This window comes from Hesperophylax consimilis, chromosome 27 (assembly GCF_061612785.1).
Source record: "Hesperophylax consimilis isolate HC1 chromosome 27, BYU_Hcon_1.0, whole genome shotgun sequence".
NCBI lineage: Eukaryota > Metazoa > Arthropoda > Insecta > Trichoptera > Limnephilidae > Hesperophylax > Hesperophylax consimilis.
The window spans coordinates 16,878,285-16,902,286 of NC_142862.1; the positions used below are offsets into that span (position 1 = coordinate 16,878,285).

Here is a 24,002-nt window from a genome sequence, read left to right on the forward strand (position 1 = left end):
ATTTGCAGGCGATGAAAATAGGGTGCCGGCTACGGAGCGTCGCGTCGGCGCCGCGGTGCTAATTCGGTGTTGCTATTGCGCGAACCTGAAAGCTCCTCATTCGTTTAGAGCTTTTTATGTAAAAATAGGGAACTGCAATATTATAGAACGCATGAAAATGCGTAAGTGATAATGGTGCAATTGTGATACACGATTTTTAATGCAGAAAGGAATTGCTGTTCTGTAATGTTTTAAATGTAAATGAAAAAGTTTATTGAAATATCAGGATGTTTTATGGTAATAAAATTCAATTATTTATGTAAAAGAAAAATTAACAAATTCAATTTTTTATAATTTATCCTTAAACATATTTTTGACATACTACGCAAAAAACTTTAAAATATAAGGCCCTTAACTTTTATTGTAATAAAATAAAACCATTTACTATTATTATATTTCAAATTAAATGTAACTTTCAGAATATTGTTATGTTTTATAATATATAGAAAATATTTTTAAAGTAGTTTTTGTTATTTTTTTTCTTTATTTAGTGACATAGTTATTACATTTATTTGGTATGTTTAGACCACAAAGCTAGGCACATGCCCGTGTTGTGGTAGTTAATAAGTTATATCTACTTAAGCAGTTAAGAAGAGTTAACTGCTTACCACGCCAATTCTTTCCTGATCCCGAGAAACCAGAAAATTTATGAAAACTTATTTTACATTTAATTTAGTGGTTCATCATATTTATGCTATTAATTATTTTTTAATAATTATTGAAAATATTATATAACCATCGCGAGAAAAAAAAGATTCGTGAGGTATTCAAGTTATTTTTATTATTTGAAAATTTAAATCTTCCTATTTTTTTATTTATTTTTTAGTCTTAAAATTTCGTATCACAAAATAAAAGTCATCAAGAATGATATCCAATATTTGTTTCATACAATATTAAATATAATATTAAAATGAATACTACTCCGACAATTTTCATTGCTACCGAATTAATCCCGTATTTCGCGTTGCGCGTCGTCCCGTCTGCCGTGTTGTAAATAAATCGGGTTGAATACCAATGATTTTCAATTATTTTCATTTTTATCTCATAGATTTCCAAATACCTTACTCATAGTAAATTTTTCTACAGTTTAATAATAAACTTAAAATGTTTATTTTGGGTTTCAGTTAGAAAATTGGTGTGAAATGAAATTTTTTAGATAATTTGCGTGGCGGACCCTCGTTTTACTTTGGCTTTATGGATGGCCCCCTAGATCCCTCCGTTGGGCCTGGATCACAGGTTCAATCTTGGGGTCTGTAGATCCTTAATTGTAATTTTTTTTAAATAATTCTTCAATAATTATTTTTAATGTTCTTATAACCCTGTCTACAAATTCATATTACAACAATCAGCGTAAAAATATAATGAAATTAAAATGTGATATTATTATTTATTTATTCATTTTCGGGAAATCGACAGTTTACATTTAACCAGTTTGTACATAAGTATTATATAGTAAAATAAAACCAATTATGGATTTCCTCCTTGTGACTTTACCTCTATTGAGACAGCATAATATGGAATAAGTAAATTAAATTTAAATTTGTAAGAAAGGAATATGAATTAAAAAATTTATATAAAACAAAAGAATACATAAAATGAAAAATTTACAAAACAATACATTTATAGCCATGGAGAGAGGTTGTAGATATAAATCAAATCATAATAGAAATATAAACAATAGAGGCATAAACATTATTCACAAACCACCAGAGAAATATTCTTTTATGGACCTCTTGTATTTAGTAAGTTCGCAAATGAAAATATCAACCTCAACTATTGTAATTATTGCATAGTCTGTTCAGACAAGAATTCTACTTAGAGTTCGTTTTGCTTTGATCGACCCTGAACAGGACACAAGAGCGTATTGAACGCGCAAGTACATTGAATGGAATCTTGTTTAGCAACTATGGGCATTGAATATTATTTTTAACTACTTTATACAGGAATAGTGCATCCTTATGATGCCTCCGTACACTCAGTGAATCAATTTCAAAGTATGAAAGCTGCCTCTGCAAAATTATTAAATCTTACAAATGACTTGTAACAAAGATATTTTATGAATTTGTTTTGAATTGCTTCGATTTTGTTTATGTGGATTTTTTAAAATGGAGACCAAACAACTGATGCAAACTCCGAATGACTTCATACATAGGCAAAGTAGAGTTGCTTAATGATATCGATGCTATTAAAAAGTTTTGTGTTTCTTATGATGAAGCCTAACATTTTAGCAGCTTTATTTGTGATTTAATGTATTTAAAGGTTAAATTGTAGTTTATTATCAAGGGTTATTCCGAGATCACGAATATCTGAGACTGTTCCAATGTTGTTGTTCAAAGAATAATTAAATAATATTTTATTTTTATTTCTCGAAAAGACAATGTGATTACATTTTGAAACATTTAGATATAGTTGATTTTGTTGGCAATAGGTGGATGTATTGTAAATCATGTGGTTAATTGACACAATCATTTGGACTTTTTATAGGCTTGTATAGCTTAGCAAATAGCAAAGCAAATAATTCTATTTCAGAGTATAAAAATACTATTCAACAATATTTATTTTTAGTGTCCTTTGTTTCAGTAGGTTAGTTAATTTCCCGGATCTTCGTGGAAAACAAATTAGGTAATAATTTTTTTTTACTGGCAGCACTAAATCTTGAAAAAAAGTTTGTAGGGCAACATTTTTTATCATTGTCAAACATTAAAAATGGCGGTCCGTCAAGCCAAGCCGCCACGTGCGGAAAAGAAATTAAATAAAATCACTAAACCCAAGATAAAAAGTGAAAATAAGGTCCTTTTGGTTGCACAGGAAATTAAATTTGCCAAAACACTGGCTGGCAACGATAAAAAAGCACGAGACAAGGTCCTCAAGAATTTAAAAAAATGGTTGACATATCGGTCTGCGAGTTCTTTCGGTAAATACGACAAAACACATGTGATTTATAAAATTATTAAATAACTTATTTTTTCTACGACTTGACGAATGTATTCATATCCCTCTAAAACTTGTCACTGTATCAACTTGATTACAGACCGCTCTTGTAGACAGAATAAATCTAACCTCAAAATTATTAAAAACATGAGCACATCTCGAAAGAATTGTGTTAAATAAATTATATTTTTTATAGAATTCTCGGAGCACGATTTTATGCGACTGTGGAAGGGCCTTTTCTACTGTGTTTGGATGTCGGATAAGCCATTGGTTCAGGTAATAATTTATTTGATTCTAGTTAGAATGTAATCTTACCAAAGATGCTCAAATGTATAGTTATAATTATAGAGTATTCTGCTAAGGCAGTGGCCTAGTGGTGGTTACAATCTACGACACTAAAATTTACAATAAGTCACTAATATCAATGATTGCTTAGAATTGCAAGAGGATATTAATAGGCTTGGAAAATATTGTGCGAACAACCAACTACTCCGTAACCTGGAAAAATTGTAAAACAATATCCGTCACCAAAAGCATTAACCCTCCTAATGCCTCTTTCGTTCCCTCAATATTAGAATTTGGATCAGTAATATGGAATCCCGAATATAAAGTTAATTTTGAAAGGTTAGAAGGTATTCAAAAAAAGTTCTGAAACACTTAGGGACGGGTTGTTTCACATAATTTGAACAATTCATCAAATTTCAAAGCTGATTTTCATGTTCTGTGAGGGCTATATCCCCCCATCGAATTCCGATGCCTCCTTTCGAAGGTCTTGATATAAACACAAGTTCCCTACAATTTGAAATAGAACACAATAATGTCGCTCAAACCCCACGATTATTTGATAATTTATCAGCCAATAGCCAGTCTGAAAAGCCCATAACATACAAAGATGAACTTACAACCCAACTTGTTTTAAACTCGCTGTACAAGCTTCTCAAAACGTACACGAAACAAGCGAAAATCATTCATTTTGTGGTATATTGTTGCGTGACATAGTTGTTTTGCTAGAAAAAACAGTAAAATCTTATCAATTTCGATCGATTTTAATAAAAACACCACCTTGATTCATTTAGCTAAATCAATATAATTGTAATGATAAGAGTCCGCGAAAGGCCTTACCTGAAATATTTATAACTGCCATGTATTTAATATTTATATTTCGTGTTTGAAAAATAATGATCTTCACAAAGCTCACTAGCGTCGTGACGAACTTGTTGGGACACAAATTTGATCCGTGAAGATCAACAAAAGGTAAAAGGATTCTTCCAATCTTTCGACTGCGAGATAATGCACTAAGATTTTTATTTTAAGATTCACACGCCCTCTCCAGATAATACTTGATCGATGTTCTAAGAATATAAAATTTTTGATAATTTTTGGAGACAAAATTTAACAAATGAATTTATTTGCTCATTACAGGAAGATTTATGTGAAAGCATTTCGGCCCTCCTGGAATGTTTCAGCAATGAAAAGATTGATACCTCTGCTCTGTTCTACAAATGCTTCCTGAAAACCATGGCCGCCGACTGGTTCGGAATAGACCAACACAGAATCGACAAGTTTCTCATGGTAAACCAACTATCCATTTTAGTTTCATCAAAGTGTTAGATATTCAAAGTATCTTCCTGGTGAAAGACCACTTTGGGGTTCTGCTAAGGAGACGAATGAAAGATATGTGTGGTATCCTACCAGCGGCTTTATTGAGGTAGTCCAATTACACAGTCCAAATAGAGTAGTCACAGTTGTTGCTGACAATGGGATGCATATATGTCACATCACGGTGGGATGTGAACCCGTTGTCCATGATCATGGCGATGAAGTCGATGCCTTGACTGTTGCTGACGATGAACGGCCAACGTCGTCAGTAATTGATGTGCATCACGGTGAGATGTGAATCCATGGTCCATGATCACAGCGATGAAGTCGGTGACTCGACACCGCGTCGGTGGAGACCGGACTTGCTGATGAACAAATGACGATGTAGTCAGTTGGTGTGCATCACGATGGGATTCATGTAGACGGTGTTCATCACTGGTGAAAACGTTGAGTCTTCCTGATGCTCCAGTGTGATGAGGCTCGAACCACGAGCGGTACCGAGGGGCGCCGTGCACGATGCGGGGCACGGAAAGGAACGACTGCTCAGTAGGTGGCAAGCGCTTGCCTGGAAATCACTTACTGAAAACTCTGTAGCTGCTTATCACTGATTGCCCTAGGTACCTCGATGTCGTCGGGTTTATATAGATCAACTCGTTTGAGAACAAATCGCGAGTAGGTAGATGCAGCGTACATTCGTAGGTTCCAATGTGATGCGCGTTGCATGTATTGAGTTTCTAGAACCTACTAGTAGCTGCTGCTACACCACCATTCAGAATCGAAACGTTGCTTTAAATGGATTTAGCCGTGTTTGATGACTGGTTTTGAATAGCTGTTTACATTCCAACCTCTTTCCCCTCCCGCTTCATTCAACATCACAATCACAACATACCCCGATTGGGGATGTCATAGTCCCACTGGCTCCAGAAATCTCGGAGCTGTTGTGTTAGCATAAATCATATTATGTAAAAACATTTTAAGGGACATCTATTTCAGTTTGTTTGTCCCACTCGGTGCTTGTCACACACATGAGTCATGAGGTGGTAACTTAACCTAACCCTACAATAAAGCTTTCAATGGTTTAATTGCCTTAATTTCCATCATGTACTGATAAAGTTATGTCATATTTCAGTTGGTCCGCCGCATGACCCGTGGGATCCTCCGCTGCGGCCAGCGGGTGGACTGGAGCCCCCAGTCCCTGTCCGCCATCGGCTCCAGTGTCGGAGCACTCCTCAAGGAGGTCAATGGCCTGGGCCTGCAGATGCACCTTGCCGACCTGTGGATGGAGGAAGTGGCCAAGGTTAACCATATGAAACCTCTATTCCTAGATAAATTACCTTAACCTGATCTGCGCTGTTTCTAATCCCATGCCACGGGCACACATGTCCTATGCACACAATGCAAATTTGGTAAAGACACACCTTCCAACCCGTTTGATTCGTTGTGTATCCATTTTCGTTCCGCTTTTGAACCACGTCAAAATTGTTGTATTATCCTATTGTCCTGGCCTGCGTGGTCGAGGCTGTTCACGGAGCAGGGACAGGAAAATATTGTATTGTCCTCATGTGATCCTGGCATAAAAGTGTATTTGTGGACGATTTGCATAAGCAAATCAACCGCATTACGTACATAGGATCTATAAACACTGGTCACTCGCATTGGAAGCGTGACGGCCATCCCCTCAACTTTTCACATGTCCCACACTGATCTGGACAACCCAGATTGTTGTTGCGAGCTGAACTATATTGTGTTGCTTGTTAGAAGTGTGTTCCTTAAGCATTTATTTTCATATAAAATGTATGGATTTCAAATTGTCCAGATATCTTGAGGCAATGGGGGCCCAGGCCCCAATGTGTCTTTACCTTGATTATGTATTTTATGCAAAGACATTATTGTTTTATTAGCATCTACCTACAAATAAATAATCTATACAAAACATGTTAACCTTTTGAACGCGTTAATTTGCTCCGTTTTATCTATACCCGTACGCGGTACATATTTTCAAATACCTATGCACGCAATTAAATGTCAAATTATAGCATTCTGGCATGATTTATTGGACTATATAGACAGAACAGATTATTCTCCACAATATGATAACAAATCCTCGTGTGTCAACACTCTTAGATGTTTATAAAAACAAAAACATAAAATTTCATACAAAGACGTACCGTATCTTTTGAATGTGGTCCCGCCATTCACTCGGCGTGTGTGTACTTAGGTGATAGACACAAGTGGGACACCATGAGCACTTATCATTTTTTGTTATGAAAACTTTTTCTAAAACTGGACACTTTTTATGTCACTTAATATAAAAACAAAATTGAACTAACGCCATCCGTTGACGGCCGGCATAGTCCAGTGGTAACGCATTGGACTGCCATTCCGAAGGTCGCGGGTTCGAACCCGGCGTGCGCAAATAAATTTTATTTGATTAATTTGTGTTATTTCACAATTAATTAATTAAAATAATATATAGTATATTTGCGGCACGTTCCAGAGTGGAAGATACTACCAGTATCGCCCTGGTGTAAGACCACCATTCAGAATTGAAACGTTGCTCCAAATGGCTTTAGCCGTGTTTAGTGACTAGATCTGAATAGCCAGGTACTTCCCCACCTTCCCCTTTCCTTCCCCACTTACCTTCAGCCTCACAACATCCCCCAATTGGGGATGCCATAGTCTCACTGGCTCCAGACGGGAGCAGTTGGGACTCTTGTGAGGTATTCACTGTAAAAAAAAAAAAAAAAAAAAAAAATCCGTTATGGCACTCGAAGGTGCAAAGAGGCTCACTTGATTATCGATGTTTTTTAATGAAATACAATTTTATTTTCGAGAAATTCTTGTAGATGTCAGCATCGTGATAGTTCTACGAATGTTCAAGCGAGCGGGAAATAAATTTATGTCAAAAGACCGCTGGAATATCGGCATTCAAAGTTTCCGTATCAACTGTTGATACAGCCGCGTGTGAGTATGGACTTTTTGCCGTAACAACAGTTGATACGGCCGCATGCAAAGAGTTAACATATAAAATATTATGGTGTAGATGAGTATAACAATGGTTTTTCTAAGCCCTCCTTACTAGTTATTTAAGAGTCTTTTCATTGACCTCTTTTTGCAGAATTGTTACATCTTTGTTTCATGTAATTCTTAAATGTCTTATGCAAATATTAAAATGTTTCAATAAATTCTCAGGTGGGCGGCGGGTCCATGAGTCCGGAAGTAGTTGGAGAGCTGACCCGCCCCTTTGCAGAGTACCTGTGCTACGGGCAGGAGACGCGGCTAGCCGGCTCCATCATGAGGCACATCTTCACGCACCTCATCCGCCAGACGGACCTTGGCATCGACTACACCGAGAAGCTGAACGCTTGGAAACATGTTGGTTTTATTTTACTATCTCCTTTTTGAATCAGGGACCCATTTCCTCAACGCATTCCTGTCCTGTGCTACTTCAGCAGGCTTCGTCTCGCAGGCCATACCTCTCCTCACACTATTTTACTAACAATCATTGTCTTTGGCTAATTTTTTCAAATACATATCTCTTTGTTCAAACCGATTGCTTGCAACAGCAGTTTATATCTATGCCCTATGGAAAAAAAATGGATAACCAACACCTTTGTAGTAGGTCACCCCAAGTGGTACGCTACATTTGGTGAGTTAGCAGGGGTGCCCGGGTTCTTCAGGTGAGGTTTGTCCAGGTCTTGATGGCAGATGCGTCTGCCCACCAGCTGCCTGGCGGGCCGGATCGAGAGAGGCCGGTTTACGGAGACCCATTGACCTCTCCAGTCAGACTCTCTTGACCCAACGCCTTAACGCCTTGCATCCGAGTGGAAGGGATGGATTCATACATCCGTCACTCCTGGATGTATTGAACCCCAGGTTCCTACCCACTCCTCATACCTTTTTCCTTCCCAGAACTTCCTCTCCTAACTTTCCCTAAAAAGACCCCTCCACACAGCACCTCCAAAGAGTTAAAAAAAGAGGTAAATTAACTAAAAAGTGGAATATGTAGAAACCATATCATATTGTTTATTTAATTCTGACTGTACGTTTGTGTTACTTCGTCCAGGCTGGCTATCCCGGGGGATCCATTGACGCCATGACCAAAGTGGAGTACAGTGACGAGGAAGAAGAAGAAGAGGCTGAGGAACCGGAGCAAGAAGCCGACGGAGACGGAGATAGTGATGAAGATAACGGACAACCTAAAAGGTATTACATTAAACCTCAACACAAATTTACACAATTTATAAATAGTTTCTACATGCCCATTGTCTGCATAGATTAGACCTTAGACCACAGGGACACGAAAGTATCCGATACTCGTAGATTCAAGTATCTTGGCGACCATCGCCATGCATTAGTGCCGGGGTTCGTACCCAGGCACACATATTGTGTAAACTTTTTGGCGACTCCAGCCGCCCGGAAGTAGTTATAATAACAATAATAAAATGGCATTTATATAGCGCAGTTTAGTGTCATTTCACTTCAAGTGCGCTTAACTACTCGTATAACAAACTTAAAAAATGGTAATTCAGTATTAGTGGTTCTTACCTTACCCAATACACATCTAATATTATAACACTAAATACAGTAGAACCCCGTTAATTCGAACCCCGATAATTCGAAAAAACCCCGATAATTCGAAATTTTCGCCAAAAAAAATTCCGCAGAAAAATTTTTTCATACAAAAATATTTTTAATTCGAAATTCGTTAATTCGCAATTCGAAATTTATTTTTGTCCGCGCACGAAAATTTGTTCGTGTAATTCGAAAAAAATTGATTTTTGCAAAAATAAATCATAATATTTCGTAAATCTGAATCTAAAAGTCAGCCGTGGCGGTAAAACGCCGATAAATGTATTTTTACGTGATTATACATCGTCCTAATTAGTATTATTATTTTGTAAATCTGAATCGATTTACACAGGAATGTCGTACTTTTTCAAATTTATTTCGAATATCCGAGTTTGAAGGGCCGAGAAAATACGTTTTACGCAGAAATATGTCGTAGTTTTACGAGTTTACACCAAATATCTGAATTTAAAGTGTCGGCTGCAACGAAACTCGGCCGCGAAATTTCGATTTACGCGTAAATTTATCGTATATTTACGAATTTATTTCGAATATTTGAATTTAAATGGCCCGCTGCGACGGAAATCAGCCTCTAAATCTCGATTTACGCGTAAATGTATCGTATATTTACAAATTTATTTAGAATATTTGAATTTAAATGGCCCGCTGCTATGGAAATCGGCCGCGAAATCTCGATTTACGCGTAAATATATCGTATTTTTACGAATTTATTTTGAATATCTGAATTTTAAAAAGGCCCCTCCGCGACGGATATCAGATGCGAAATTTCAATTTACGCGGAAATATATTGTATTTTTATTAACTTTACTTCGAATATCCGAGTTAAAAAATACGGCGCGACGGAAATTGGCCGAAAAATTTCGATTCATGCCGAAATATGACATATTTTTTAGAATTTACTTCAAATATCTGAAAGGCCGGCCGCGACGAAAAACTGCCGATAAAATTCGATTTACGCGGAAATGTATCATATTTTTACGAATTTATATCAAATATCTGAATTTAAAGTGTCGGCTGCGACGGAAATCGGCCGCGCATTCTGGATTTACACGGAAATATATCGAATTTTTGCAAATTTATTTCGAATATCTGAATTTAAAGAGCCGGCCGCGACGGAATATGGCCGCGAATTCTCGTTTCACGCGGAAATATATTGTATTTTTACGAATTTAAATTCAGATATTTGAAATAATGGGCCGGCCGCGACGGAAAATTACCGCGAAATCTCGATTTATGCGGAAATATATCGTATTTTTACGAATATCTCAATTCAAAGGGTAGGCCGCGACCGAAATCGGCAGCGAAACCTCGATTTACGCGTAAATATATAGCATTTTTACAAATTTATTGCGAATATCTGAATTTAAAGGGCCCGCCGCTACGGTAATCGGCCGCGAAAATAAAGAAATAATTGGTATTAATACAAATTTACAACTAAAATACCACCCGAATTTGAAGAGGCGGCCGAGAAAATCGATTTTCGGTGTTTTTTTTTTTTTTTTTTCATAAAATTTCGAATTACGTGGGAATTTGTTAATTCGAAATTTGATTTTTGATGTCCCGTGGATTTCGAATTAACGAGGTTCTACTGTACACTGTTTATACAAAGTGATGACAAAACTTAGAATAACAGTAGGGCAGGACAAAACAAGAATATTAAAACTAAAACATAATACAAAACAGAAGGCAGTTTGTGCTCAGAAATGAGAATTTTCTGAGCAGACACTTTAAAAAGGTACAATAAGGAGACAACCGAAACCAAACAATTACCGGAAGTTTTAGAGTATGGCTTATTATAAAATATTGAAAAGAAGTTAAAATTTATGAATGGTAAGATTTTTAAAATAATTTTGTTTTTAAAGCCCGTTTAAATTCAGCCAAATTCTGGAGATTAGTAAGAGCTGAGGGAAGTCTATTCCAGATGAGCGGGCCAGTTACACGAAAAGAGCGATCATATTATACGGCTCGATTTGACCTAGAAAGTTCGATTAGACGATTACTAACATCTAGATCTGCTGACCTTAGAGTAAGCTGTCTATTGCTTAAGTTTTGTCAGATACATATTTCCGATATGTTTAGTTTACGCATGTCGTCGATACGTTAAACGTGGCGGAACAATTAATAAATATGATAGTCTAGCAAAAATAATAGTCTTATCGTCACTTGTGTCGAGACATTTCATAATAATGCGTGTGCTTCAGATAATGCTAGGAACAAAACAGTCAATTTCCACAACCAGTCATCGATGCTACTAATAATATTATTATTATTTAATAATTAGGCAGCATTCTGTTTCACAATATGTTTAACGGTAATAGTTTTGTTTTAAATTTGAAAATAAGTTGATCCTCTCTTCTCTCCAAATAAGAATCCAATCGAGCTTTAAATTTGTTTATTATAGTAGCACCGGTGACACGTTGTGGAAGTTCGTTCCATTTATTTATTTATTTATTGCATCTCACTATACATAAAACACTTTTTTTTTCTCATAAAAATCAACCTCACTAGGACTGAGCCTGTATCGAGGTTAACAATTTACATTATAGTGAAGCAAACATAAGAGTAATCACAAACATAAATTAATTCTACATACAAACACAAAATATTTCAAAATTAAAGAAAAAATAAGTATTAGATGTGTTACCAGATGGGTAATTTGAGAGTATATTGTAACAATATTTGAACCATAACTAATCATTAATCATTATTCAAAAGAAGAAGCAAAGTAGTAATAATAAAGACAGATAGGGTGACATTCAGTTTTTAGTAAATGGGACTTATATAAAATCTTATTATTTAAGAAAGAACAAGGATGAAAAAATATTAAGACAATTGTCTGTCAATACAAAAATCTTAATTAAATTTTTAAATTTAACTAAGGAATTGGTTTGACTTAATATGATTTGGAAGAATATTAAACATAAGTGGTGCCTGATATAAATAATTTCTTTTACCAAAAGAAGTTTTAGTATGTACTGCCACAAAGTTCAATGTAGAGCTAATTCTAGTTGTCCGCATTTGTTGTGTTCTTTCAGCAAATTTAATATTGATAAAAAATCGACAAAGAGATATATAGCTGTTTTATACACATAACATTACATTCCTTATAAAGTAGGTTGGATGGATAACAGAATTTTTTTTTTGTACATTACTTTAAGGATCAATTTTTGAGTAATATTTAGTGGTTATATGAGTCGTGTAATTTCTATACCCGCTATATCAACTTTCATTGATTTGGAGAAAACCGCAAAAAACTGTCACATCTCTAGCGTACATAAGTAAATGTATTAAAATTTTTTATATAATGAATTGGAGTAATAAAATTTCGAAAAGCATTTATTTTTCTATATATGTCTAGCAATAATTAAGTAATTTCGATAAATAAAATGGATATAGCGGATTTTGATACTCACTTCGTGATTTTGCAAGTCAACTGAGGCGACATGGCGGGTTTAGAAACTCACGCGTAGATCATTTTGACACACGACGTGGCGTCAGAGCGGCGGCCATATTGTATTTTGGCAAAATAACTGCTTGTGATTCGTTGAATCCGATATAGCGGGTTTTGATAGTGACTTTCTGTATGATATAGCGGATTTGGTTTCTCACTCGCAGTTTTAACATGGTTTTTGGTCATGATAAGGAGGGTTTTGAAACTCAATTTTAGGCTCCTCTTGTTGCTCGCAAAAATGTGAACAAGATGTCATACTCAGATCATTTTGTCAAAAAATCGGATATAGCGGGTATAGAAATTATAGGATTCATATATAGTTATAATTCCATGCATATAGACCTTTATATACTTTCTTCTCTCCAAATAAAAATCCAATCGAGCTTTATATCGGTTTATATTAGTATCACCGGTAACATGTTGTGGAAGTCCATGTCTATAAAAAAATTTAAAGCTCTTATTTGATATGAGTGCGTCATCAGAAAACTGCCTACTCATAAAATAATAATAAATAGAACAAAATCAATCCATTTTGAAATTTAAAAATATCTTTTAAAACTGAGAATTGAACCTTCCTACCCAGGAACTAGAGCCGAGAACTCTACTAACCTCACTAAATGCTGATCGGTTAAGACTGACATTTATTTAGAATATTTACTGCTGTAATGTTATTCGATTTCAGAGAAATGCGTACATGTCCGCGTGTATGAACTTGATTGCCACCAAAAGTTGATAGAATGCATTGTTATCGACGATGAGTTTATTTGCCGAGTTTCAGCTCGATCGGGTGTCAGGAAGTGGGTTAATTTCCGCTCTTCCGTAGTAGTGTCTATGTACTGAATGCAAATACACAACGTCGGTATTGCATTCTTTTATATTCCTGTGGAAGAAAGTCCTTTATTCTCCATCACTACACAAGCAACAGTTTCCACTTATTATGATGATATCAAAAGGAATTCAAATATTGTCAGGTTATTTGTTATTTGCAGTGAGGCATGGAAATGACAGAGGAAGGATGAAACTTACTGTCCTGTAGAAATTTGATCCCTAAGACTTGTGTTTAGTATGACTTAAAATGTGGAGATCTGGAAAGAATGCAACACGTAAGTAACCGTAATGGTTAAGATTAAGAAAGGATCGCTCAGATGGTTTGTGCATGTAGAGCAGAACGAAGAAAGGAATGTATGATGTGGAAGTTCATAATGGAATAAATGGAATGCCCGAGGAAGAGGTCATGCCGAAGGGTCTGAATAACGGAAATGAGACGATGCATGAATGTGAATGAAAGGAGGACTATGTGGCGGTCTATCCTCTCTGCGTACCACTCCAGAGAAACAGTGTGATGGTTAGTTAATTCATTTTTGGTTATGCGCACTCTAGGATTGTTTCTTTTTTTTCCTTTTTTTAATTATAATTTTTTTTTCTTTCTAAATGTAACCCAATTTGATTGTATTTGTTCAGGAAAGTTGGCCTGGACGCGCGTGCGGGCCACGTGGACGCGGTGCTGCCCCAGCTGACGGTGGACGGAGAGTTGATGGCCACAATGCTGAAGAAAATGATCACCGACTCGCGGTCCACCCTGAGCAACAGGAGCAAGCTGAAGGGGCTCGTGCAGGCGTAAGTACTTCCTCCAACCACATTTAATTACTCTTGGTTTATCAACCCATTGACTTCTGATTTGTTCTATGAATATGTACCTAAATTGCCCCACTAGGACCAAATTATTGTGCCCTTAATTTTGATTTTTACACGGGATATGTTGCACAGAATCCCATGTGAAATAAAACTTGAAAAAAGTGTAGTACTGTATAGGAAAATGGGAGAGTGGTTCCATTGTAGGAAAATCGATGTTTAATAGTACACCACTGCTTCGCCTGTACAAATCGCAAATGCACCCTGCTGTTGAGTTTGGCAGCCACCTCTAGTCAGGAGCAGTGGCGGCTAGCTCTAAGGAGCGTTGGAGCACACACCCCCAATATTTCAATCAATCTAAAAATAATAATTTTCTACCGATAATAAAATCATCAAAAATCAAAGCAAACAAGAGTTATAAAATTAAGAATATAAAAGTATTAAGTTAAATTAAACCGGATTGAATTTTTGTTTGTCATTTGACATAAGTCACGTGGTGCAAGCGAATTCCATATCGCTCATCAGGAAACGTCACCCGGGAACCTCAATTATCTATACACGCAGAGCGTGGATGTCGACCATAGTATTGACATTTCTCTGAAACATGAACGGCGCTCGCCAATGTCTCATGTGAGATGGCGCCTCTTTAGTTTACACTTCGCATACCGATCATTCCAGTAGGTCGGTACAAGTTAAAGAAGAATTACTAATTGTAGTATCTTTCACCGCTGGAGATTTACCTGACCTGACGAAGGGATAGATTGGCAATATTTTTCCTCGGTCCGTTTGATAGATCCTATATCTTAACAAGCGGATTGTAATCCTTAGATCACAGGTGTCAGGTAGGTATGCTGTCCTTGTTCTACCGGTATAACAATGGAAAATACTCTAAAGAACTAGCGTCATTGATCCCTTCGGCACCGGAGCATAATTGGTATGACATAAGCCGGTTGACATTTGTCACATGAGAACAGGTCACTTGTACCACTTATTCTTGAGTTCAACAGCTCGCAGCTCGGCCATGGAACGATTTGCCGGACTCTGTGTTTCCTCCCTCCTACACCCATGTTCACTCCTTCCTCTCCATGGGTCTCTTCAAGACTCACAGCACACACAGCACCCTCAGAGATGATATAGTGTGGAGTTAATGTAATAAAAAAACATTGTTTATTCCTACACCAGTGTATGCACAGGGGGGGGAAAAAAATCTAGGATTCACTTTGTTAACTGAGATATTTCAAAATCGTGTCAAAATAGAATGTGGTATTTTCGCAAACTATGAATACAGTGAAACTCTCTTAAGAAGTTTTCCAAAAAAACTTCTTAAGTGGGATCCAAATTTGATTTTAAACATTAAGTTTAAGTTTACAGGATTTGAATTCACTTGCGGCTCTTTGCCGAAATTCGCGTGCTTTATTATTCGACTTAAAGTTTTTCCAATTAATCTTTATAGTAAGGAATGATCTCTTAAATTTGATGCAGACAGTAATAACAAAGTCATAAATTGTATGACTTTGGGAAAAAACGGTTATTTTCAGGTATATTTTACTACTCCTTTCAGTTTGTGGTGGAGTTTCTGTTGAATTTTAAAAACTTCGTAAGTGGGAAGCAGTTTTAGCTGCAAAACTTCTTATCTGGGGAAAAAGATTGTCTTTTTTTGCAGTTTTTTGTATGCAACAAAACTTCGTAAGCTGGAAAACTTCTTAAGTGGAAACTTCTTAAGCGAGTTTGACTGTATTGTTAAAAATGTGTTAAAGATTTAAAATTATTGTACTAAAAAAATGCAATTTTCATTCATAAATTATTGATTTAAAAAACGATCTATAATCGCACATTTCGAAACAGTTCCAACTGGCTACAACGTCATAATGACATATAAAATGCCAATGTCTGGTAAGGCGGCTGTCACCAAAGTTTCCGGCGTGACGTTTACGCTGACGAATTCACTAATAAAATGAACACGTCGTTTTGGTGGCAAATCAAAATTAGCACATTTTAAATTTTTTAGAAAATTTATTCATCTACTTAAAAATACTTCAATTATCGTAATTTAAAAAAAAAAAAAAAAAATTACAAACAAGTACCCTATTGAAAATTGATGTCAACCTCTGCTAACATAGTCTCTGACTTAAATTTCCTCTTAAAAGTACAGTTAACAGAACTCGTAAAATAACTTTTGTCCTAAAATATCAGCAGTAATCGGTGTATGCCGCTGGCGCTCTTGCAAGGGCCACGAAGAAAGCTCTACTCTGGGCAGACGGCAGACTACTGAATTTGACATATGAATACCGGCGAATTATACACGGTGTCCGGAAACTCGTAGTACAAGCGGGAAACTGGAGAATCTACACCACATGGGGAACCCAAAAAAACATAAAGTTTTTTGATTTGAGCACTTTCAAAAAAAAACCAAAAAAATATATTTTTCGGTTATTTTAGGGTTAAAGTTTTTTCTGGTGTTTAGGGTTGAATAACAGATGTTTTAACCCTGCAGAGCAGAAATATTTTATGATTACACCGGGTTAAATGAAGGGTGATTTCAAAATAATGCTTCAAATCCGAGTTTCTTAATTTGTTTTACTTTCAAATAGTTTTAATTAGTTGGGTACTTTGATCTTCAGTAATAATTTATAAGAATTTGATAAAAAAAAAAAAAAAAAAAAAAAAATCAACTTCAAACTCGATTTACTCGATAACGAAAGCTCAAATAAAAAAAAAATATACTACAAAATCGACTCCAAATGTGATGTAGATTCACCAGTTTCCCGCTTGTACTACGAGTTTCCGGACACCCTGTATAGCTTAATTTCGTGCTTTGAACTAGTAAAAATACCGGCAGATTACTGAGAGAGTATTTTGCATATATGTTATAGAGGGTAAGGGAGTTGTCAACACCGCGTTTTATACTCCAACACATAATGTTGTATTTGCAGATTTGAGACTCTGGCCTCGGGAGAGTATCCGTACAAGATGAAGGAAACCACAATGCCCGACGACCCCAAGTTCCGCCTGCCCAAAGCCATGAAATCCGCCGTGGATCTGATGGTCTTTGAGGAGATGCATGAAGACGAGGAGATGAAAGGTGGGTTAACTAATTATTACACGACCTTTGTTGATGGTCCAATGTTTAGTTGTCTTGTTTTGTCGCATTAAGTCTCAAAGGGATTGGAGTCGCAAATCGTGTGGACTGTTATCAATATTTGACACAAATATTGGGAAACTGTGGTTAACAGTTAGAACTGGAAAGGGATTCTGACTTGCCCCTGATCTTTGGTAAATGTCAAATCGATATTATGGCCTGAGGTACACTGCGGTGATCACTGCACAATCTTCCGCAACATGTGCACTGCACAGGTTTTCTTAACAGACTGCTAATGTATGATAAATTGTTGCAATGTCACTTATGTGGGTATGTAGGTACCCCACACTGTTAGACAGGGCAATAGGGTGAAGGAATGCAGGAACATATGTTAACCCCTTCAGTAATCATTTAAAAATTTAAAATGTGAATATCTTTTTTTTAAAACACCTTTTTTTTATCAATGAATTTTATTTACTCAAAATATATATCCTCATATAAAACCCATTTCGGGCCCAAAATGGGACTGAATATTGATTTTGTGGTGCATAGTGTGAAAAAATTTTCTTTAGTATGAATTCCGAATTCTGGCCGCCCGAGTATACTCGGGCGTGGTCCTTAAGAGGTTAAAGAGAGATGCATATAGTTGCATCAACAGGGTTGTTAACATATAAACGTTAAGGTTGTTAACGTAAGTAAAAAAATTACTATAACCAATAGTTAAAATATATTTGTGTTTCCGTTGCAGGCATGAACAAGCGGCAGAGACGTAAGTACCTGATGAAGCAGAGGAAGTTGGAGGAGGCACGGGGGGGCGATGAGGAGGACGGGGAAGAGGAGGCCCCACAGCTGCTCAGCCCCTCTGCCCCCAAGAAGCCCAAGAAAGATAACATACAAAGCATAAAGGTATGTTAACTACCCTTTGTTCCATTCGAACCAACTTCGTGGCGTAGCCGTAATTGTCATTATCAGAACTATTTAAATATTCATATCAGTAGACTTCATACTTACAAGTAACTTTCCATAAGCTTCTATTTGTTTTGACCCATATTTATTCCTAATCAATATTAAATACATATGATGTATATAAGACATTTTCACTCCTGTTCCTCAGTGGTATTCCAGACTTCTGTAAAGATTGTATTTATACGCCTTGTTATGGTACGTATACATTTGCGAAACGAAACGCGAACCGAGCCATGAATTACGGGAAATGAATGAAGCAACTGCAAGTGGCGTTTCGCGCCATTTGCGGTTGCTTCGTTCCTTTCCCATAAGTTGAGGTTCAGCTCGGCAGTTCAGCTTGCGTATGTATACGTAGCATTAGAACACTAAAACCTATTACAGTAGATCCTCGTTAATTCGAAATCCACGGGACATCAAAAATCAAATTTCGAATTAACGAATTCCCACGTAATTCGAAATTTTATGAAAAAAAATAAACCCCAAAAATCGATTTTCTCGGCTGCCTCTTCAAATCCGGGTGGTATTTTAGGAGTAAATTCGTATTAATACCAATTATTCCTTTATTTTCGCGGCCGATTACAGTAGTGGCAAGCCCTTTAAATTCAGATATTCGTAAAAATGTTATATATTTACGCGTAAATCGAGATTTCGCAGCCGGCCCTTTATTTCGAATATCGGAATTTAACCGTTTGAGTGCCAAAAAAATTCATACAGTTGCTTGTAAAACGCCACCAAAAAACATTATTTTTTATGAAACTATATATTTTTTTAAAACCCCATAAATTCTTTGAATTTTCAAGGATTTCGATGATTTTTTTGGTGTGTTATTAAAGAATATTGATTTAGAATCACGCGGAGGAGGATCCCAAAGTCCAGGCGTTTCGAAAAAATGAGAATTTTACGTACCTACGTACGCGCGAATCAGAACACGACTGACGCAATCGACGGAAATCGACGATCGGCAATCTTCGTTAAAACACGAATCGACGAAAATCGAAGATTGGCACTCAAAACGGTTAAATTCGTAAAAATATGATATATTTCCCCGTAAATCAAGAGTTCGCAGCCGATTTCCGTCGCGGCCAGCTCTTTAAATTCAGATATTCGAAATAAATTCACAAAAATACGATATATTTCCGTGTAAATCAAGAATGCGCGGCCAATTTCCGTTGCGGCCGACCCTTTAAAATTCAGATATTTGATGCAACTTTGTAAAAATATGATATATTTCGGCGTAAAACGTATTTTCTCGGCCGTTCAAACTCGGATATTCGAAATAAATTTGAAAAAATACGACATTTCAGTGTAAATCGATTCACAAAATAATATGTAATACTAATTAGGATAATGTATAACCACGTAAAAATACATTTTTCTGCGTTTTACCGCCACGGCTGACTTTTAGATTCAGATTTACGAAATATTATGATTTATTTTCGCAAAAATCAAATTTTTTTACACAAAAAAATTTTCGTGCGCGGACAAAAATAAATTTTAGAACTACAAATCAACGAATTTCGAATTAAAAAACCATTTTGTATGAAAAAAAATTTCTGCGGAAATTTTTTTGGCGAAAATTTCAAATTGCAAGTTTTTTCGAATTATCGGGGTTCGAATTAACGGGGTTCTACCGTATAGTAATTGTTCAACAGTTTGTTAAGTGAATAAATAAATAAATAATAAAACTTTTTAATGCTTTTCCTTTCGGAACCTTAGCAGTATCAAATCCAGGTGGTTTTTTTGCAAAATATAGTTTTACATAATGCCCTGTTGGAATGACTACCGTTCAGAAACGAACATTGTTTTTTTATGTGAGAAAACCCACAAGACTGCTCCCAACCGTCTGGAGCCATTTTTTTTTTTATTTTTTATTTTTTTTTTTTTTTATTTTTTTTTTATTAAATATCAAAATAATATACAAAAATCAAAAAGTCCCAATAAACTACTTTAAAGTAGTTTGTCATTGAGTCATGTTGTGAGGCTGAAGGTAGTGGGAAGGGGAGAAGGAAGGTGGGGAAGTACCTGGCTATTCAGATCTAGTCACCAAACACGGCCAAAGCCATTTCAATTCTGAATGGTGATCTTACACCAGGGCGATACCGATAGTATCTTCCACTCTTGAGTTTGTATTACTTTTGTTAAATATTCTGATATTTCTTTTCCTTCAGCTTCACAACAATTTCCATAGGGGATACCATAGTATAGTTGGCTCCGAGCAATTGCGACTCCTGTGCGGTATTCACTTAAAAAATTTAATATAGCTTTTGAATTTGATAAATAATAATTAAACTTGTTTGGTTCCAGGCTGACGCGGGAGTTTGGCAAGTAGAGGATGTCAAGGAAACTGAAGATGTCCGGCCTGATTCAAGCAAAAATAACATTTCCATAGAAGATGATAGCACAGTGAAGAAGGGAAAGAAATCAAAGAATGAACGGAAAAGGCTAAAGAAGGAATCCAACAAGGACAGCAACTCTACAGAAGAACCTAAAAAGACAACCCCCAAGAAAAAGAAAGAAAAGAAAACGGACACAAGTACCTGTGGAAAGGAAAGTGCAGATGTTTCAATTAAGGAAACTCCAGTGAAAAATAGTGCTACCCAAAAAAAAGCAGACAAAACTAAAGTGACCCCCGAAAAACCCAAAAAGGACATCAATGGTGCATTACGAGAAGACATTGGCAAAAATTCACCCAAAGGAACTCCCAAAACACCAAAAGTTTCAGCTGTGTCTACACCCAAAAAGACAGAAAAACTTAAATTAATTGCGGAACCAGCTAAAGGAAATAAAGTAATAAGTGAGGAAGCGAAGAAGAACACACCAACCAAGAAAGATAACCCCGTTGTTAAGTTGACCAAATTAGATAAAAGCTTCATTCTAACTCCCAACAAAGGAGATAGAAGTCCAGAAAATATTAAAACTAAGAAATCGATTAACAATTTGAATGATACTCCCAAAGCTGCTTCTGTTGCTAAAAGTCCAAAATCAGTCAAAAAAGATTCCCCCATCTCCGCCAAGAAAGGAGAGAAAATCACAACCACTGAAAATGGTGAAACAGAGATTCTCATCAAAAAAACTCAAACTAAAAAGCTGATTGCAAAGGACCGTCTGAATACAAGCGATTCGGGAGTCTTAAAATCTCAGAAAAATAGGTTAAACATTCTCAAAGCAAATCTTTCATTGACATCTTCACCCACCCGCAAGAAGGTCATGATTGCTCTGAAGAATAACACTTCCCAGCATGTGATAGACTATTTCAAAAGTGTAAAACAGAGTCCAGAAATCCCATTCGATGGACTAAAGAGACCTTCCAAGACCGCTTTGAAACCCAATACTTTACCTTCACCCATCAACCCATTCTACAAAAAGAAACTAAAACTGAACTTTTAAAAACTGATAAAACGACTTCATTGAATTTACACAGAAAATAGAAAGGTTTATGAGCGCACAAAACTGAATTAGACTCGCATTCGTTCTGACACGAGTTCAAATCACAAAGATGCGGCTTTAGCACTTATTTAACTAAATGTGTTGTCATGTTTTAAAGCACAATGAAGAAATTAATGCACGCCCTATAAACCTCTCCATGTTCTGTGACACGATATCATTTTTAGACATTTTTACAATGTGATAAATATGTATTTTATATTGAAACATTATCATTTTTCGCGGTTACATTAGACTAGAATAATATGTGAAGCAAATAGATTCTTAGGCATGGTATATTGTACATAAAGAGGAATGTATTTAATTTTAATCAATTTTTGTAGAGTTAAACAAGCCCAAATCCTTTCTCACATAGTAAGTGCATTTTTTCAGCCTGGTGTGAGAGATCTGTTCAGATATTGCCGAGGTTACAAATTATTTTGCTATTAAAAATTAGTGCATCGTATTGACAATACATACCTGTTTTAGTTTTTACATGTTTACTTGTTTAATTTCATTGACAATCTGTTTTGTTTCATTGTTATTGTGAGATATTGGTGTGGACCTATGAAATTCCCTGAATTTTCTATAATTTGAATAAACACTTTGTTACAAATTATAATTATTTTTGTTTATTTCATCCTATCTAACCCGCATAATATGTATGTAAATACATAATGGTATAGAACCCACTGGAACCTATCCATGTGGTTCTTACATTACCTGGGCTTTTTTGTCAGCTGACTTTTGGGAACAGCTCTTATGGTCTCAAGAAATCGTTGTGTCTCCACTTACTGTCACCATTAGAAATAGGATCTAAATGGTTTTACAAAGAGCTTTATATTCAAATCTAGAAGTTAACCACAGAATAATTAAATGTACATCTCTATGAAACCAAAGGTTCCGTCTGCAATTTGAGAAAAATTTATGAAGCTTTGTGATTTCTTTATTAATTATTGTTATATGAGCCAAAAAAATGAGGAATTGCATAAAGATAACGAGTACTATTTCATAAGTTCTCTAGTTTCCTTGTGATCTTTTCTCATTATCCATTATCCATTCAGTGATGTTTTTGTTAAACGAATAGATATTGTATCGAACGCATTACGCAATGCTACCAAAGGCCGCAAAGCAGCTTTCTGACCATGGGAGGATAAGAAAGCTAGTATTTACATCGTATCCCCTCCCCAGCCGGCGAGTACTGAGCACAACGCGCGCCCGGACACAGTATTTACAGGTATCCCCTCCCCGGCTGGAGATCACTGGACACAACGCAAGCCGCAGACACAGTATTTACGTCGCATCCCCTCTCCTTTGCCCAGGCGAAGCCAGGCCAAACACTGAACGGCGACAGTCAGCCAATCACCGCAAAGCACGGTAAAGCTAGAAATATTTCTCTGTTCATATATAATTGCGCAAATTATTGTTAGATTTGCGTGAGTCTCGCCGCAATAATGCTAAATAAAAATATACAGGTTGGAAAGGCTGGACTCGCAAAGTAATATTGAAATATGTAAACTACAACCGCCTTTGACTTCTGACCTTGCGCTTCCTTGGATACACGACATCACAGCAACCGGAAAACGCCCTGAACATAAAGCAGCTCACCGACTAGAAGATCCAGCACCAGTCAATGTAAAGGACTTGCGTCTGATGCAGATATTATAGTTATTGCTATGGTCTGTAGTGGCAGTTTTTTTGTATGCATGAGGCGTTGTATACATAAACAGGATGTCCGCGGGTAAAGTGCACTAACTTCGGGAGGTGATTCTACATGATGATAGGAGTCAAAAAAATAATAACTTTTTCCCAATTTTTTTTTTCCATACAAAGGAGACGTACCTACTAAAAGTCCTTAGTGTGAGGACAAACTTACCCAATAACTTTGCTGTGAGCTTGCTGAGAACGAGGTGGCAAAGTTGTGATCGGTCCGTATCCATTGAAACCGCCAGTAAACAATAACATTAGGCCGAGTGTTTGAAGTTTACAATTATGCTACAATTCATATGTTTCAAACAAAATTCAAAAGAGAACTGTACTAAAATTAATTAAATGCGTTAACACTTTTAACGATAAAATTATTTAACTATTAATCACTTGCTAATGTCATTGCTTTTGACTAATCAAACGAATTTTCACAATGTCCACTTTCCATGTGTAATTTATATGTAGCCCGTAAACATAATGAATGTATGCCCATTCTTCGTGAGTGAAGCCAGACATTGTTACAGTAATTAAATTACGCACAAATAAATACAATGTTAAAAGTAAGTCACACGCACTGAATAAAGA

At 36.2% G+C, this 24,002-nt stretch overlaps 1 protein-coding gene across 1 annotated transcript; it reads left to right on the plus strand.

The window, feature by feature from the left end:
• The first annotated feature begins 2,723 nt into the window (after nt 1-2,723).
• Nnp-1 (Ribosomal RNA processing protein 1 homolog Nnp-1) lies at nt 2,724-22,309 on the plus strand. Its single transcript, XM_089648435.1, has 10 exons — nt 2,724-2,953; nt 3,167-3,246; nt 4,393-4,542; nt 5,699-5,866; nt 7,762-7,944; nt 8,636-8,775; nt 14,072-14,227; nt 17,176-17,324; nt 18,070-18,227; nt 20,592-22,309. The coding sequence occupies exons 1-10, from the start codon at nt 2,746-2,748 to the stop codon at nt 21,672-21,674; spliced, it is 2,475 nt and encodes an 824-aa protein (XP_089504561.1). The 5' UTR covers nt 2,724-2,745; the 3' UTR covers nt 21,675-22,309.
• The last annotated feature ends 1,693 nt before the right edge of the window (nt 22,310-24,002 follow it).

Excerpts from the sequence above, each read along its gene's own strand:
- Nnp-1 (XM_089648435.1), top strand. The coding sequence starts at position 2,746 with ATGGCGGTCCGTCAAGCCAAGCCGCCACGTGCGGAAAAGAAATTAAAT. Across the intron at positions 3,247-4,392 it reads CGGATAAGCCATTGGTTCAG|GAAGATTTATGTGAAAGCAT; the intron begins GTAATAATTTAT and ends TGCTCATTACAG. Across the intron at positions 7,945-8,635 it reads AGCTGAACGCTTGGAAACAT|GCTGGCTATCCCGGGGGATC; the intron begins GTTGGTTTTATT and ends TACTTCGTCCAG.